Source organism: Paramormyrops kingsleyae, chromosome 17, assembly GCF_048594095.1.
Source record: "Paramormyrops kingsleyae isolate MSU_618 chromosome 17, PKINGS_0.4, whole genome shotgun sequence".
Lineage (NCBI taxonomy): Eukaryota > Metazoa > Chordata > Actinopteri > Osteoglossiformes > Mormyridae > Paramormyrops > Paramormyrops kingsleyae.
The window spans coordinates 19226089-19242417 of record NC_132813.1 but is presented as its reverse complement, the minus strand read 5'-3'; the positions used below and the strand labels follow the sequence as shown (position 1 = coordinate 19242417).

General features: G+C 46.5%; 3 protein-coding genes across 5 annotated transcripts; all 3 read left to right on the top strand.

Moving 5' to 3' along the window:
• The first annotated feature begins 230 nt into the window (after positions 1-230).
• Positions 231-7057, top strand: tmprss5 (transmembrane serine protease 5). Of its 2 annotated transcripts, none has more exons than XM_023826196.2 (11): positions 231-332; positions 468-584; positions 750-885; positions 958-1071; positions 1163-1206; positions 1604-1793; positions 1876-2054; positions 2164-2262; positions 4403-4545; positions 4751-4903; positions 6179-7057. In XM_023826196.2, the coding sequence occupies exons 1-11, from the start codon at positions 320-322 to the stop codon at positions 6185-6187; spliced, it is 1197 nt and encodes a 398-aa protein (XP_023681964.1). In that variant the 5' UTR covers positions 231-319; the 3' UTR covers positions 6188-7057. The 2 variants fall into 2 exon arrangements, with proteins under 2 accessions (XP_023681964.1, XP_023681963.1); XM_023826195.2 differs by having other exon boundaries at positions 4382-4545.
• Positions 7058-7263: 206 nt separating this feature from the next.
• Positions 7264-12582, top strand: LOC111851253 (PIH1 domain-containing protein 2). Of its 2 annotated transcripts, none has more exons than XM_023825996.2 (6): positions 7264-7319; positions 8127-8302; positions 8717-8840; positions 9357-9578; positions 11569-11843; positions 12087-12582. In XM_023825996.2, the coding sequence occupies exons 2-6, from the start codon at positions 8141-8143 to the stop codon at positions 12219-12221; spliced, it is 918 nt and encodes a 305-aa protein (XP_023681764.1). In that variant the 5' UTR covers positions 7264-7319; positions 8127-8140; the 3' UTR covers positions 12222-12582. The 2 variants fall into 2 exon arrangements, with proteins under 2 accessions (XP_023681764.1, XP_072557579.1); XM_072701478.1 differs by lacking the exon at positions 7264-7319 and adding an exon at positions 7831-7880.
• Positions 12583-12728: 146 nt separating this feature from the next.
• Positions 12729-15648, top strand: nkapd1 (NKAP domain containing 1). The gene is made up of 6 exons (XM_023825997.2): positions 12729-12953; positions 13645-13721; positions 13866-13963; positions 14045-14179; positions 14278-14331; positions 14678-15648. Exons 1-6 carry the CDS (start codon positions 12806-12808, stop codon positions 15102-15104), a joined length of 939 nt encoding a protein of 312 aa, XP_023681765.1. The 5' UTR covers positions 12729-12805; the 3' UTR covers positions 15105-15648.
• The last annotated feature ends 681 nt before the right edge of the window (positions 15649-16329 follow it).

The following is a 16329-nucleotide window of genomic DNA, read 5'->3' as shown; positions in this document are numbered from 1 at the left end:
CATGGAGACCCAGCCTGGCTGAGGGAGGTGCCGCCCCCGGACCAAGGCGAGTCGCCCTGTCATTGTGTTTGTGTAATTCACTTCTTCTCCAGAAGAGGGCGACGTTGCTTGTGTTATAATGCGTGTTGTAGACAATATGATTGTTTTTAAGTGCTTTGCTTTTATTGACTTTTTAAACTGATTTGCAAATCACTTAGGACAACAGGAGGTGAAAATGTGTGAATGTTTCCCAGGTGCTGCCAAGATCACAGCCCAGAAGTGGGTACGAGTTCTTGCTGCTGTCTGTGTTGTCGGGCTGCTCGGCGGTGTTGTTGTTGGAATGTGGTTTCTAGGTAAGAAACTCGGTGTTTCCACAATTATAAGTGTGGAGTGTATTTAATCCAAAAGGCTGATTTTTAAAACTCAAATCTTATACAGTATACATGTCGCACAAAGGTAAGACACGTATATCGCTGTTTTTTCACCAGCAGTTGAAGGGCTTCTTAGGACCGACACAGGTCAGAGCCCGACTGGACTGGGGAATGCTAAGGAGACATCCTTCTGCAATGTGACGGAGGACATCTCCGCGGCAGACACCAGGAAAGGTCAGTGTGTTGGCCATTCCGACAATGACGTTTTAATTCTTCAATGACGTTTTAATTCTTCAGGAAACCTTCACAGAAGCCCTGCCAGCTTTGTTCGGCCGGGTCTCACCACGGTCGCCCCCACCTTTTAGCGGATGAATACCATCCACAAACGCTGCACTTCAGTGTTTTACAGAATCAGCCCGGAGAACTCCCTCCTGGAGATCCAGCTGGAGGAGCTGCAGGCCTGGCTGCCCGTTTGCTACGAGAGCTTTAACGCCTCCCTGGGGACGCTGGTTTGCCGGCGCCTGGGCTACCTGAGGTGGGCGCTGTGCCGCTTCTGCCAGCTCCTGGCTCACGTTGTCTGCTTCATTCAGGAACTCTGCCTTTCCAGGTTAACCAAACACAAAGGCGTCAACCTGGGGGACGTCAGACCCGAATACACACAGGGGTTTCTGCAGATTACCCCCGAGTATAAAAACAGTCCGGAGAATATTTGGCAATTCAGGTATGTTTTGTTGTATTATGTAAAAAAAAAACAAAAAACAATAAACTTTGAGAGAATGTCCATAATTTTCTGTTTCATTCTTTTTCCTAAGTGAGAGCTGCATATCTGGCAAGATCATAGCCTTGAAATGCTTCGGTAAGTAATGAAATAAAACGTGAAAATACGCAAGATTACAAGGCGGCTCAAACGGAGCCCTTACAGTACATCGCTAGTTCTGTGTCAGTGGGCTCGGCATACTCTCCCCGTGTTTGCATAGCTTTTCTCCAAGTGCTTTTTCAGTTTCGCTGAACGGTTTTTAACTTGCCCCTAGCCTGATTGTGTGTGACCTGCAATGGACCGACATCCAGTCCATGGTGCTCCTGCCTGGTACCTTCTGCTTCCAGCCTTATCATACCCCTTAATGGATTAGTGATTATGTAAGATGGATAGATAAGCCAAAACAGAAAAGAGTGCCCATCTCAGAAATCGTGTTCTCCTCAATAATGCCCTTGCTCTCTCGTTCATGCTGCTCCTGTTCTGTTTCTTCCCTGAGAGTGTGGGACATACTCCAAACTGCCAAGGATTGTCGGGGGGCATGAGGCCCCGCTGGGCAGATGGCCCTGGCAGGTCAGCCTCTACTACAATGAGCAGCACACCTGCGGAGGGTCCATCATCACCAGGCTGTGGGTGTTGACTGCTGCACACTGTGTGCACATGGACGGCCGATGGCTCAGTGGCTCAGGGTAGGAAATTATAGCCAGAAATGTGAGTAAATGCACAGATGCGGGTAGCAGGTCTCATGTCGGCTCTGTTTCTGGCCCAAAGTTACAGGCTCCCCCCTGGCTGGGTCGTGTATGCCGGCATGGTGACCCGAAGCTCAGGCAGGCTGTCCCAGCACACCGGACACTTAGTGGAGAAGATCATCTGGAACAAGAACTACAACCACAGGACTCACGACAGCGATGTTGCCCTGATGAAACTGAAGACGCCGCTGAATTTTACCGGTGACAAGGACGGTCGTTCGTGGCGAGTAGCACAGAGGATCTGTGCATGCAGATGTACAAGGACAAACCCTCACACACTTTGCTGCTCGTCCTCTTGTGGTTCCCACAGACACCGTGAGGCCGGTGTGTCTCCCTCGGTATGAGCAGGAGTTTCCCGGGGGCACACAGTGCTGGGTCTCAGGCTGGGGCCACACCAGCCCAGATGATGGTGCGTCACCGTCTAGACACATCACCACAGGCATGAACCGCAATTACAGTCCCATCAAATCCTGCTGCTCCGCCATTCTGGATCTATATGCAGTACCAGTCAAAAGTTTGGGGACACCTACCCTCAGAATATGTACTATTGTCTATATTTCAGAATAATGATAAAGACATCAGAATTCTAAAATAACATATATGAATTATGCACTGAACAAAAATGTATAAAAAAAAAAATTTGATGTGGTAGGGCATCTCTACGGGTTTGGACTCAGAAGGTTGCTGGTTCAAATCCCTGGGTCGACAGTGTGATCCCACCATTGGTCCCTTGAGCAAGGCCCTTAACCCTAATTGTCCCATAAGGTGGCCCCTTGGGATTCTCTTCCAGCTGTCCTGAAGGAGCTCCCACATAAATTCTGTGCACTCATTAGCCACTTTTCCTTTTTCAAACTCCTTCAAAACCATCTGTACTGTATAGCGATCAGATGACCAGGGGCCTCATGTATAACAACGTGCGTAGAATTCACACTAAAACATGGCGTACGGACAAAACTAGGAATGTGCGTAAGCAAGAAAAAATCCAGATGCATAAAACTGTGCGTAAGCACAGATCTACGCACATTCCCTTTATAAATCCCAATGAGCGTGAAATTTTACGTACGTGAACGAGCCTACAGCCACTCCCCCGACCCGCCCATATTTATGTATATTTGCATATGTAAATCTGTATAAATGCCCGCTTTGTTCTATGTTTTTCTTAAACAACAATGGACAAACCACGAGGGAAAAAGAAGTATTTCTGCGAGTGCGAAGTGGAGATCATGTTAACAGAAATCGAGAAAAGAAAAGTGATATTATTTGGTGGTATAAGTGGCATCAGCAATAAACGAAAGTTGACGGAGTGGCACAGCGTGGCGGAGTCAGTTAAAAGTGTTGGTTCCAAAATTCGCACGGTGGCCGAAATTAAAAAGGAGTGGTCGGATATTAAAATCGACGTGAAAAAACGAGCTTTCTATTTACATAAGCAAATTCGTTCTCTGAAGCAATGTGCGCGCAGTCGATAGCTTCGTCTACGTTGGGAAAACTGGACATCGCTGCAAATTGCACTTTAATATTTACCTGTTCAACCACAGTGTAAGGAAATTTTATATATCTGGGCAAGGGCGTAACTTTGGCTGGAACATTGGGGGGGGGCGAGGGGTGGAAGTCTCCACCCATGACAGGGGAAACATGATTATTGGGGGGAGGTGGTCATGACCCCCCTGGAAATTACGCCCATGTATCTGGGTGACAAGCAGATTTTGCCGTCCCATACAACACCGGCATGACGCGACTCAGTGTTGACTGAGAAATACCCGATCAGTCCGCAAGTTCTCGCTGAAAAGCACCTGTGGCTAAGAACCCGCGAGTGGACAGAACTTGTAAAGGAACAGGTAGCCTATAGCGCAATTCCTCATCGTCTGCTTTTGTAATGCTGGCCCCAGTTTAGCACACAGCTCCAAAAGGATTGCTCTTGGAAATCTGAATCGACTAAGAAGCCAGTCATCATCATGGGCCAGGAAATCAGTATATGATCCCTGAATACGAGCTCTATTCTGACTCTTCCATTTGCAATGTCCTCTAACAATGCAAGAGCAGCCATGGTTGGAATATTTTTTGTCTTTCCCTGCACCGTTTTATTGTCACAGATTGATTACGATCAGGTGACGGATGGCCAAATAATTTCGGTGTATTTCATGCAGACCGCGTCATGAATGCGAGTCTGACACAGTGAAACTGCAGTAGCACTCTTTTGCCAGTAGGTGCCTCCATTTTGCCAAATCGAGCAGAAACTTGCGTACGCCTTGTCTGGGGTTGCCGTGAGAATGTGCGTGGCGGTACGCCAAGTTTAGTTTTTATACATCTCGATGTGAGCGTGGAAACGGGCGTGCGCAACATTTTCGTGCGTAAGCACCGTTTATACATGAGGCCCCAGGTCATGTGATGCGACACTATCACTATCATTTGTAGGCGGCTTAGTGTGTTAAATCCTTTGACGGGTACTGTATATCTAAACCCGTCATGCCATACTCTCCATGTGTAAGAGTAATGATTGCAGTATTATTTATATGTACTTCTCCTTACAGATGTCCTTTCCTCTGCTGCAGTTCATATCCCCGACACTCTTAAGGAGGCCATGGTGCCCCTAATTAGCATGAAGAAGTGCAACAGCTCCTGCATGTACAATGGCGAGATCACTCCCAGAATGCTGTGCGCCGGATACACAGAAGGCAAGGTGGACACGTGCCAGGTGAGTTGGGATCTGTGAACCCGAGTCTGATCACTGCATTTACCAAGACTGGTGCGATCAGCTGAAGTGACAGAATATCATCGGTGGTACAGTGTATGTTACCGCTTCCACGCTTCCGTCTCATAAAGTCACACTGCTGACACCGTGTCACCGAGGACGCGATGGGAAACCGGGGACACGCCGCACTTTTTGTCACCCTCCCCAGGGGGACAGCGGGGGGCCGCTGGTGTGCCAGGAAGATGGCATGTGGAGGCTCGTGGGCGTGATCAGCTGGGGGACAGGCTGTGCTGAACCCAACCAGCCCGGCGTCTATAGCAAGGTGGTCGAGTTCCTGGACTGGATATACAACACCATGGAGGTAACATGGACTTCATAAAGCCTCGAAATCTCCTCAATGATAGAGGTCATTTATTCGGCATAATTATCAGCAGCTGCACCACCTGCTGCTCAGAGCAGGTCATCCACCTGAAGCTAAACAGGTTTGGGCCTGGCCAGTACATAGATGGGAGACCAACTAGGAAAGCTGGGTTACTGCTGCAAGAGGTGTTGATGTGACCAGCAGGGGGAGCCCATCCTGTGGTCTGTGTGGATGCCAATGCCCCTGTGCAGGGACACAGTGTCCACATCACTGTGCTGTAAAAATGGCGTGTCCTTCAGATGAGGCGTAAAACTGAGGTCCTGATTCTCTGAGGTCATAAAAGATCCTTTGAAAGAGCAGGGCTGGTACCCTGAGGCCTGGCCTAAATTGGCCACTGTGGCTCTTTCATATCTGGCTTCCTAATCATCCCCTATATCTAACTGGTGAATTCTCTCCTGCTCCTTCACCACTTAGCCACTGTGTGGTGAGTGTACTGCTGCAGACTGGCTGCCTTCCCAGCTGATACATTTGCATTTCTGCATCGTATTACATTCATATGTAGCGATGCTTTTCCTGAAACATCCTGTTTTCCATGTCAGTCACTGAAGAGGACATCGCCAGCACTCGCAGACCTTTGAAATGAGGAATGTCATTTCAAAACTATAATCTCAAACAGGAATAAGAATGAGGATGGACATTCTATCAAACTAAGTTTTTTTTCTTTTTTTCTTTTTACATAATACAACAAAACATACCTGAATTGACACGTATTGTCCAGACTGTTTTTATGCTGGGGGTATCTTGCAGGTATTTGTGTGCGTATTTTCAGTCTAATGTTCCATAGGTTGACGCCTTTGTGTTCGGTTAACATAAAAATGCAGAGTTTCTAAATGAAACAGATATGAGATACACAGTGGTGGTGGTTGTAGTGGCTCCCCATTGGTTCTGTAAAGCGCATTGGGTGTATCGAAAAATGCCATAAAATGTAATATTCATTCATTCATTCATTCATTCATTCATTCATAATACTTCCCAATGATAATGAACACAGTGCAGTGTTGCTGACTTATGATGGTACACACTGTATATCATTCATGGAGAGATTGGTTCAGTGAATCCTGGCTCCTCCACAGCAGTTGATAAGCTGAACATGCAAAACTTTCACTCCCCAGGCCAGGTCCCCCCCCCCCCGCAGCTGATATATTTGCATTTCTGCATCATATTACATTTGTATGCAGCGATGCTTTCACTGAAACATCCTGTTTTCCATGTCAGAGTCACTGAAGAGGACAACGCCAGCGCATGAAGACCTCAGTGAGGACGGCCGGTTTTTGTGTTCGATCCAGCAGCACCTGATTGAGTTCGTGGTGGTGCCTCCCTGCTGAGACGGAGAGGTTTTCTCAGGACAGACTGTCAGGTGACCCAAGAAGCAAGAACTACACCCTGATGAAGACCGATGCACCAAACCAGAAAAAATTACCCTAAATTAGCAACTGCAATTTCCTGTAATCATTTCTATTCATGAATCACTGATCTCATCCTGTCCAGCCTCAGTGCTGTAATTGTGGGCCAGATATGCAAGGAATTTCCTGAAGTGCATTAAAGGCAGAAAAATGTGGATTTCCCTGTCATGCCCGCATCGAGCCACGCCCAGGTGGGTCACCTGATTACCTGTAGCTCATCCACCTGCCTATCATGGATTAAAAGGACCTGCTTTATCAATGAACCTCTTCTTATCTATTGAGTATCCCACTACATTATTTGTCTTATGATGTGGTTTTGGCTTTTGACTCCTGTCTGTCCCACTGGCTTTCTTGGTTTTTGGTTCTCCTTCAGGCTTATTTGTCCTGCATCACAAGATTCAAGATTTTTTTTTTCTTATTAGTCACATGCATGAATGTACTGATACGCCAGCAGCGAACTCCAGACTGTTCACCGCTTGGATCCCCCTCCCGTCCAGTCATTACACTTACTTTGTATTTCCTGTGAAAAGATCCTAGTTGTGGTGATATTTTATTTTCAACAGTTATGAATGTATGTATGATTCTTTTATATTTCATTGTAACTGTGAAGACACAGGTTATTTAATAATAATCAAATATATTTTATAAATATTGGTCAAATATCCTGGTACATTTTAGGATTGAAGAAACTAAAGTTTCTTCTGGGGTCAGAAATTCTATCCTCTGAAATTCTGGCTGTACGGAAACAAGTATAAATAAAAACGGTCTTACACGTAACAGTCGGATCTGGCGTGAGTTATTACTGTTTCACGTTTCCGGGAAGTGGCGAGTGCCGTTTGTCCCGCATTCTGAATACCCCCTGCCAACCCCCCCCCCCCCCTCCCGTTTCTATGGTAACGGGAACAACTAACAGTAGCCGAGCAGACCGTACGTTACTTGGAGAATAAAAATAGGTAAGTAAATCACATGTAAACTCATTAACCAGTGTAAACAAGCTAAAGGTTTTGTATTATTCACTACAATTTGATATTGAGAATTTATCGTGCTGGCTTTCATTGCAGTGTGAAATTCATTCATTTGCTGGGTTGGTAACTTAGCAGTTAGGTTCAGTGAAGACTAGTTAGCGGCGGTCTTTGGTGCGCCAGTTAGTTTACATGCTAAGCTCAGTCGGGATTTGCGTCGGCTGCACGGATCATAATTAATTAACGCCGTACGATAAAACTACGCTTATTATTCTTGTCAGAATGTTTTAGCTTGGCCATTTCAAAACTTATGTTAAAATCATTCCAGTATTTGTAGCAACCATCCACCACACTACAGCTCACTTAATCCACAATCTACAGTTAGCACACCTCATATAGCTAATCAATATCTCATCGACTTTTCTTAACTAATTAATTAATGGATTAAGTGAGCTGCTGGTGAAATTTAACAAATGCATGGAATGATTGGGGTGCCCTTGAGGAGAGGTTTGGGAACTGAAGCGTTGTATATCTACTGTAGCCATCCAACATGTCAGTAACTTTTTGGAGAACAGAAGAAATTTATACTGGTTTTATTGTGTCACTCTTAATTTGCACATGTTCTAATGATAAATTGTTTTTTTTTTTTGTTGTTCTGAGCAAATGTGCACCTACTACCCAGATAAATAGCTTCAAATATGTTTGATTGCCTAAGACTTTTGCACAGTACTGCACTGTCATCTGTATCTGACTGTAGCTATTAAATAGTGCTATTTTTTTTTCCATTGACCGTTTTAGCGGCAGTGAGCAGGATGCACATGGGGGCTCCAGCTGAGCAGCTGTGGGCCATGCTGGACGACATGGCTGACAGCGACCCGGAGGGTTACCGGGCCTTTATCCGCCGGCAGCTCCAGGAGGGCGCCGACTTCTGCACACGGCCCGAGCCCAAGTACTGCCTGCGGACCCGGATACTGGTATGATACTGGTACAGTGCTGCAGATCTAAGCTGCTGTGGCAGTTCTCACGCTGAATTTAACTGCAGTAGCACTGGCAGCTCTCACGCATCAACAGTGTTGGGGTAATTGCAAACCCTGCATGCTTTTTGCGAGGTAATAAAACTGTTACATGCATGTAAGTGCGTGTGCATGTGTGTGCATAAGCGCAGAAACACATGTGAGACTTGTCAGGATTTGAAAATCACACCGCAGCCAGCTGACCGAAGTTGGCAGCCCTGCTGCAGTGCTGTATATGTTAAATGGTGTTTTTAACGGTAGAGCAAGTGCTGAGTGCTGTGATACTGTGATTTGGTGCCGGTCTAAAACCAGCGGAGTCAGTGGCTTTGCAGGATTTGGACACAAGTACAGTAAGTAATGGTGAGTGTGTGGCAGGAGCCAGAGGAGAGGGTGCTGTACATCAACGTGTGCAGCTGGAAGCGGGTCCCCCGGCCGGATTCCCCGGCCCACGCCGTGCCTGTGTGCGGGGGGAGGCTGGAGACAGTCTCAGACGGCCTGGGTATGTCATGATTTCATCCAGCAGGGTCTCAGCTCTTGTACTTCCAGCCCACTGGTCATTATGCTCCCACCTGCCACACTCGCTTCAGGTTGCCAAGCAACCAACAAACTGTGCCTGTCCATCCTACTACCACTGTATTGCACAATCCTGTTTTATCAATGTACTTCCTGCATGTTTCTAACACTTTAGATTCTATCAACTTGTACATCCTGCTTAGCTGTATCATCCCCATATTGCACTACTTATTATAATATACTATCTTCTCTTGCACTGTCTTGGCCAGTATTGCACTGATGTTTGTCCCATCTACCCAAGCATCTGCCTCCCCCCCCTGCAACTGTAGCATAAGAATTTCACTGTGTTTACACACATGACCATGACACTTGAAACTGAATTTGCCTCTGCATATCCTAAATGCACCCTGCAAATCAGCCAATCAGAAAGCACACCTACAGAGAGTAGGAAGCAGCCGGTGTCGATTGACAGCCATGGTCCGGCCCTCTCCTCTTCCCATAGAAACGTACTACCTGCTGGATGTGGCCTTCAACCCTGAGGTCCTGCATGGAGAGCAGGAAGAGGGCCGGCGTGCACGGTTGGCCCGGCTGGCCGTGGACTTTGCGCAGCAGCAACACGGCCTCCAGGTGTCGCAGGGCTGCTCGGTCACCGAAACCAACCTGATGGGAAGCATGTGGGGTCTGCATGAGCGCCTCGCCTCCTCACGGCGGCCCGTTGCCCCAGGTAACAGAACCCGAATCAAGGTTTATCCGCCAATCATGAAGATGCACAAGGAATTTTACTTGGTATGAAATGTGCAGACTTGGATATACTGATAAAAATACAGTAAATACAACAAATATACAGCTAAGCAGATGTAAAGTATTATTTATGTATATGTACAGAAGAACAGAATCAAATATAAATATGTGTAAGTATATGAAATGACTAGAGGGTAGAAACTACAGGATAAGAACAATGTAATTTAACACCAAGGTGCCGGTGAGCAATAATGAGGTCATTTTAATAATGAGGTAAATAGTGAGGTAAATATGAGGTAATTTGAGGAGATCACTGATTGATGGCTACTACAGCTTGTCAGAAGAAGCTGTATTTGTGTCTAGTGGTTCTGTTTTTTTATTGCTTGAAAGTGCTTTCCACTTGGGAGGCCTTGGAAAAGGCGAAGAGCAGAATGAGAGCGGTCGCTGATGAGCGTTTGATTAGTTCAGCCTGGTGCAAATCCTGCACGGGTGAGAGACTGCAGCAGGCAACGATCTCCACTGATTTGACAGGACGCAAGCAGCTACAGCTGATGTCATACTAGGCATGGAAAGCTTTGTGATGAATTTGCATGGTTATCCTGTGATGGGAATCTCACCGGTCTGAGCCCGGTTTTGGCAGAATAACCCGGGGCCCTTGAGCAAGGCCGTTAACCCCCAGGTCCATGGACCCTGCTGCAGGTGGCTGCCCTTCACTGCCAATGTGTCAGGGAGAGTAAGATGCGGCAGATGAAAATTCAATTCAGTTCAAATGAAATTTATTTATATAGTGCATTTTCACAATATTACATTGTCCCTGCCGAATGCCCCCAGAGACCAGAGGTGACTGGGACCTTAATTCTAATAATAATAATAATAATAATAATAATAATAATGATAATGTATTGGCCCGAATATAAGACAACCCCGATCACAAGACAGCCCACCCCACTTTTTGGCAAATATTTTTGGAAAAAAAGTTTTCAGAATCCCAAATCTTATTTATAATAAGTTGACCAGCAACCACAGTTTAAAAAGCAACTGTAGGCAATCTGATTACACTAAGTCAGTGGTTTTCAACCTGTGGGCCGCGGCCCCCTAGTGGGCCGCGACGGTATTGCAGGGGGGCCGCCAATTATTATTAATAGAAATTGTAATATTGTTAATATAATAAAAAATGTCTAGTCAAAATCAAATAAATCATAATTTGATATATAATGAAATAAATTACCAGTTTATTCAATAAAGACAATTAACAGCCTTGCTTCCGAGTACTTAGTTAACCCGACACAAAAAGCGGGATCGTTTAAATTCTTTTGCAGTGGGCCGCGGAAACATATGTGTTTGGCTGTGTGGGCCGTGAGTTAAAAAAGGTTGGGAACCACTGCACTAAGTGTTAAACAGCGAACATTTCAGAAAACAAATGAATTATGTGGGGTGGGGGGGGGGCACAGCCAGAGAAGCCAACAACTTACTCGGCACTCAGGGATACACGCTGAACACACACTCCGCCAGGGATGCCAGCTCTCACACGTCTGGCGCGACACTCACGCCTTCAGACTCTTACGGCAAATCAATAGAACGGTAAATCAAAACGCTTGTGACAAAATATCCCATTTGGTGCCATCTACAACCTTTTTTGTCTAGACCCCAAATATAAGATGACAGCAGACGTATTTCTCAGATGTATTTTGAGGAAAAAAATCCTTGTCTTATATTTGGGTCAAGTAATAATGATAATCATAGCAATAATAATAAAAACTCACTAGTAGGAAGAAACCTTAGGAGGAACCGAACTCAAAGGGGGAGCCCAACCTCATAGGACCGGCAAAGGAAGTCCAAAATAGAGAATTTCCCCATGAGGGTCAATAAAAGTGTCATTTATTATTATTATTATTATTATTATTATTATTATTATTACTAATAAGATTCAAGCTGTAATGGCGATATAGGTAATAACTGTATTCCGTCGTCAGCCACAGGCCGAGTTCCCACAGGCGCCTCCCTTCTGCAGCAGATCTCCTCACTCCGCAGCAGAGCAGATGACCCCCCTGTGGTCCTGCCCCCCCTGGAGCAGCCCGGCCCCCAAACTCCACCTCTCATCCAGGTGATCTCCAGCACGGAGACGGCATGGCCTCATAAGCCGGAGTACGAGCTCACGCTGAGCGAGGGCCCGGCGGCGAGCGTCCGCCTGAACGTGCTCCTGCCTGGCGTCCGCTCTGTCTCCCAGTGCCAGCTCATGGCTTCACAGGTAGCTGCCTTCGTCCTCGTTATCCTCCTCATCCTCACCATCATCGTGACACATCCGCAATTTCTAAAACATACCGTGTAGACATATGTAGCTTTTACTGCAGATATTTTGAGGAGGTGCATATCTTAGTGGGACATGCTTTTCTCTGATGTTTTAGCCATGCTCATCGTGCTGGTCTCATGCCACCCCACAGTGCATCTAGGTACGTCTACTGCTTACTAGGTACCTCCTGTCTTCCCACAGGATGACATCCTGCTGCAGGTACAGGACCTATACCGACTTCACCTGGAGCTCCCAGCAGCAGTAAGAGAGGAGGAAACCACAGCCATTTTCAACAGAAAGAGAGAAACATTGTCTGTGTCCCTGCCTCTGCTCTGAGCTCAAGGTCTCAAAGGCTTCCATAATCTCCATCAAAGGTCTCAACTTCTATTTGCACCATCCAGAACCCGGCAGCGCATCTTACGAACCCTCCACAGACTAATGGACCAAACAGTGCCGTTGTTGCCGGTCCACAGTCTCTCCAGGGTCTTTTATTTTGTGATAATAACAACTCAGGTGGACCTTATTAGGTCACAACCCTGGCTCAAGAAGAGGGATCCGAGCAAACACAGAATGCCCTGTCGAGAGAGCAGATTTTAAGCAAAAGTACAGAATTAGACTGCAGAGGCTGTCTGCCTGGGCAACCTTTTGGAAAATCCAAAAATATTTTCATTGCAATAAATTCAGTTTAAATATCTTGCATAGTGTTTTCCGTGTTTTAAACAGAAGGGGGTTATGATTGCTCTAAAGATAAAACTATCCCATTACAACTACACACCGTGTACACCTTTTCTTATTGGGTATTTTAGTAGTCAATATTTTTCTTTTTCACATCATACTCAGCCAATTTTAAAAGCCGAAACACCGTCGCCCAATCCCGTACTCCCGGGATAGAGTGATTGACAGCAGATTACCAAATCAGAATGCAGACGACGGCCAATCGTTTTTTAGTGGGCGGGATTAATCGCACGACACGTGGTTCCGCACTGTTCAAGCTTAGGGAGGAAGTCTTATGTGTCTGGATTCGGTATAATAAAAGCTGGTCTTCATTAATATCACTCTCGCGGAAGGGTAAGATTTTGGTTTCAGACTGCGTTGTTTGCATTTATGAAGTGACGACGCTACAGATGTTATTGCATTTTTGAGATCAAACATGTCAAGGTGTTCGTCGGTAACGCCTTTAGGGAAAGCTAGCTGTTAGCGTGTTAGCTTCCGAAAGGTCCCTAAGCGCCAGTTGGTTTCTTGTTAGTATTCCGGTTTAATGTATAATGGGTATGTTGGACTTTAATCCCTCCTATCCTCTTAAATGAAGTACCTGTCTGAAGTAGACATCCTTGTCCCCTACAGTTAGTACTGGCCATTTAGTATGATACAGTGCCACACAGGTAACTCAGCAGCTATACATAGATACGGCAGTCGTAAGAAGGACCTTTTAAAGTGATTTATTAGTAACAGAGGGTAACTTTGCAGATGCAATGGCACGTATGGAGGCAAAGTTGGCTATACAAGAAACTTTGTAGCTGTCAAACACGTTAACTTTTTTTCCGGTGTTACAAGAGCTTGTAAGAGCTCTTAGCTCAACCTGGCCACAAAGGACAAGCCGTTAATGAAAGCGGTCCGCCGGATAGGATGTAATATTAATATAAACAAGACAGTCTTTCTTTCCGACATAAGCACTGTAGGACGTATTTATTAAACCCACAATCTTGTTGCGGAAAATGGCTTTCTGATGTGTACATGATGTTTTATGCTTCGCCTGTAGGTGTCGTCATGTCTCGGGTACCCATGGGAAAGGTGTTGCTGCGAAACGTAATAAGGCACACGGACGCGCACAATAAGGTCTGTATATCTTTAGTAAGGGACTATTTAATACTGTTCATTGACGCAAGAGATCACTGGCCTTCGTGCATGTGTTGCTACTCTCGTACTTGATGGCTGAGATCCGTTTTTTTAAGCCAAGACAACACTCCCCACGACTGTCAGATTCAGGAGGAGTCTGAGATGTGGAAGCTGCGCGACATGGAAAAGCAGGTTCAGGGGCGCAGTTGTCACAGGAGGCCGGCCCCGGCATACCTGGCCAGGTGCGCATTAACTGTGTGTGTCAGTGATTTTTCGGCACATCTTTGCGTGTCCCGTGTGTGATCACCTGCTGCGTGTACCAGGGGCAGCATGCACTGCGATCGCATCGCAGCCGAAGGCCGGAGCTCCTCCGAAGACCGGCTCGGGGAGCGGTCAGAGCGGGAGGCGCGGTACTGGACCCGCAAGCTGTACGAGTTCGAGGCCAGCGACCCGGATCGGTGCGTGACGGGCGGCCTCTTATACGCGGGCCTGTCGTGTAAACGCTTGGGTGTCTGCTGTGACTGTAAGCGATAGGTAACACTGCAGTGTGCTTCAGGTGGGGACACAGCGGCTTTAAAGAGCTCTACCCAGAGGAGTTCCAGTCAGACAGGTAAGGAAAGATGATCGCCAGCGTGGTCCGCCTTAAACACCCGTCACTGGTAGCGTGATATACTGCCGTTGCATTTATGGAATTATCCGTAGCTGACAGTGAATGTTTTAATTCTGTAAAATTACAAAAAACATCTACCTCTGTTGTACCTTTCCAATTTCAGAAAACAGTAAAATTATAAATGCATTTATGCAAGTATTTAAGGAGCTGAGCATTTCTGTTAGAGAAGATGTCAGGTATTTATAAAATGAGAGGAAGGTGGTAATGCTGTTACAAATGACTGAAATTCACACTCTGAGCAAGTCATGCACTGAAAGTTGATTTTTGTTTTTTTCTTCTTCTTCAGTGAGAAGGAGTCCAGCGACGGTGAGAATGTACAGCGGAGGAAGAAGAAGACCAAAGCCAGCCTAGAGTCCGAGAAGCACAAGCGCTCCAAGAAGTCGGCCAGGAAGAAGAAGAAGAAAAAGAAAGAGAAGAAGAGGAAGAAGGCGGGCGACTCTGCGGACGACAGGAGCTGCAGCGACAGAGGGGTGAAGCGGCGGAAGCGAAGTAGCGGCAAGACAAAGCACAGGAGGAGGAGGAGGGAGAAGGAGCAGGAGACGAGGGCTGACAGCAGCACGGGGGACAGCCACTCTGGGGGGGCGGGGGGGGAGCAGCCCACTGTCACCAGGAAACGGGGTGTCAGCCCCGAGGCCCAGGGGGAGCCGCCAAGGAAAAGGAGAAGCTGGAAAGAGACGAATGAGGAGCAGTCGGAGGAGAGCTCTGAGGACTGAGCCCTGGGGGGTGGGGGCTTCACTTCGCTCCACTTCACCGACTCCCTGGGAAGCCCCAAAGCGCCCCCTGCTGGTGCTGGAGCTCAGCATATGGGGGTGCCGGCGATCAGTTAGTCGAGGGGAGGGGTACTATGGTATGAAGCAAGCTGGGACTGATGGATCCACAATGGCTGATCAGGCTTCCAGCTGTCCACCGGAACAGACTGGTACCGACGCAGCCAGGACCTGTCCTTCAGCAGCACGGCCGCCGGTCCAGCAGGGACAGCCGTGTCCTGTGCAGTGTGACACACACTCAAGAACTGGAGCGCAAACATAATTTCTACTCCCTTTTGTGCACATTTGTGGAAACGAGATTTGTCCTGTTTTTATAATATTTTTTTAGATATATTTATGGTCACCCCTTTTTTTAAATTATTAATAGTTATGGTTAAAAAAAATAAATTTGCTCAAACTCAAAGAAGCCTAAATATTAATGGCTCCATTTTAAGTATACAGTCACTGGGTTTTGAGTCAATGGACACTGGACCACAGTCTAGGACCCTCTGCATTCATAATCCATCAAGCGACGATGCCAGCGACTCAGAGCATGGTAGTCAAGTCAACTCATCACTAGTTATGCGCTTAACTGATTGTAAAGCTGGGGTATCGTGTTTCACTGACAGGGTTTAGTTAACAATGGGTTAGGAAGCTCATTAGGTTAACATTTTTAAATATGTTAAAAGAGGTGCTTAATGCTACCGGTTGAGTGGTTAGGGGCTAAACAGATGTGTTTATGTCTGTGGTCCTTTTGTCCAAACCAGCAATCGCTTTATCTCTTTCAAGTGTAAATGCACCTACAAAAGAGATAAGAAACCACCTTTATCACTGGCAGTAGCTGCTGGATTTGTGGTAACTGGGTCTATTGATGTTACAGGGTTCTATTCTCCCTTTGCCTTTTGAACATCACCAGTATTCAAGGACTCAAGTAGGTGTTCAGAGGGAGGAGTGCTAGTAGAGTGCTTGCGGTCCAGTGGTAATGCTGCTGACTTTTCCCTCGCAAGGTGATGGGTTTGAATCCCATGTGAATCATAGTGCAGGTGAACTTGAAGGTCACAGTCCTAAGTGCCTGTAAGAGTGAGTGGATCTCTAGAGGGGGATACAACCCATGTTCATGATGGTGCTGGAAGAAGCCTAGAAGGATTTCAGATCACTAAGTAATGGCCGATAAGAAACATTAAACGTAATA

Bases quoted from the DNA above. Each gene is read 5' to 3' on its own strand.
- tmprss5 (XM_023826195.2), top strand. The intron at 585-749 runs GTCAGTGTGTTG...GCTGCACTTCAG, and splicing joins CGCGGCAGACACCAGGAAAG to TGTTTTACAGAATCAGCCCG. The intron at 2,055-2,163 runs GTGACAAGGACG...TGGTTCCCACAG, and splicing joins GACGCCGCTGAATTTTACCG to ACACCGTGAGGCCGGTGTGT.
- nkapd1 (XM_023825997.2), top strand. From the start codon at position 12,806: ATGCAGACGACGGCCAATCGTTTTTTAGTGGGCGGGATTAATCGCACG. The intron at 14,180-14,277 runs GTGCGTGACGGG...AGTGTGCTTCAG, and splicing joins GAGGCCAGCGACCCGGATCG to GTGGGGACACAGCGGCTTTA. The intron at 14,332-14,677 runs GTAAGGAAAGAT...CTTCTTCTTCAG, and splicing joins GAGGAGTTCCAGTCAGACAG to TGAGAAGGAGTCCAGCGACG.
- LOC111851253 (XM_023825996.2), top strand. From the start codon at position 8,141: ATGCACATGGGGGCTCCAGCTGAGCAGCTGTGGGCCATGCTGGACGAC. The intron at 8,841-9,356 runs GTATGTCATGAT...CTCTTCCCATAG, and splicing joins GACAGTCTCAGACGGCCTGG to AAACGTACTACCTGCTGGAT. The intron at 9,579-11,568 runs GTAACAGAACCC...TTCCGTCGTCAG, and splicing joins ACGGCGGCCCGTTGCCCCAG to CCACAGGCCGAGTTCCCACA.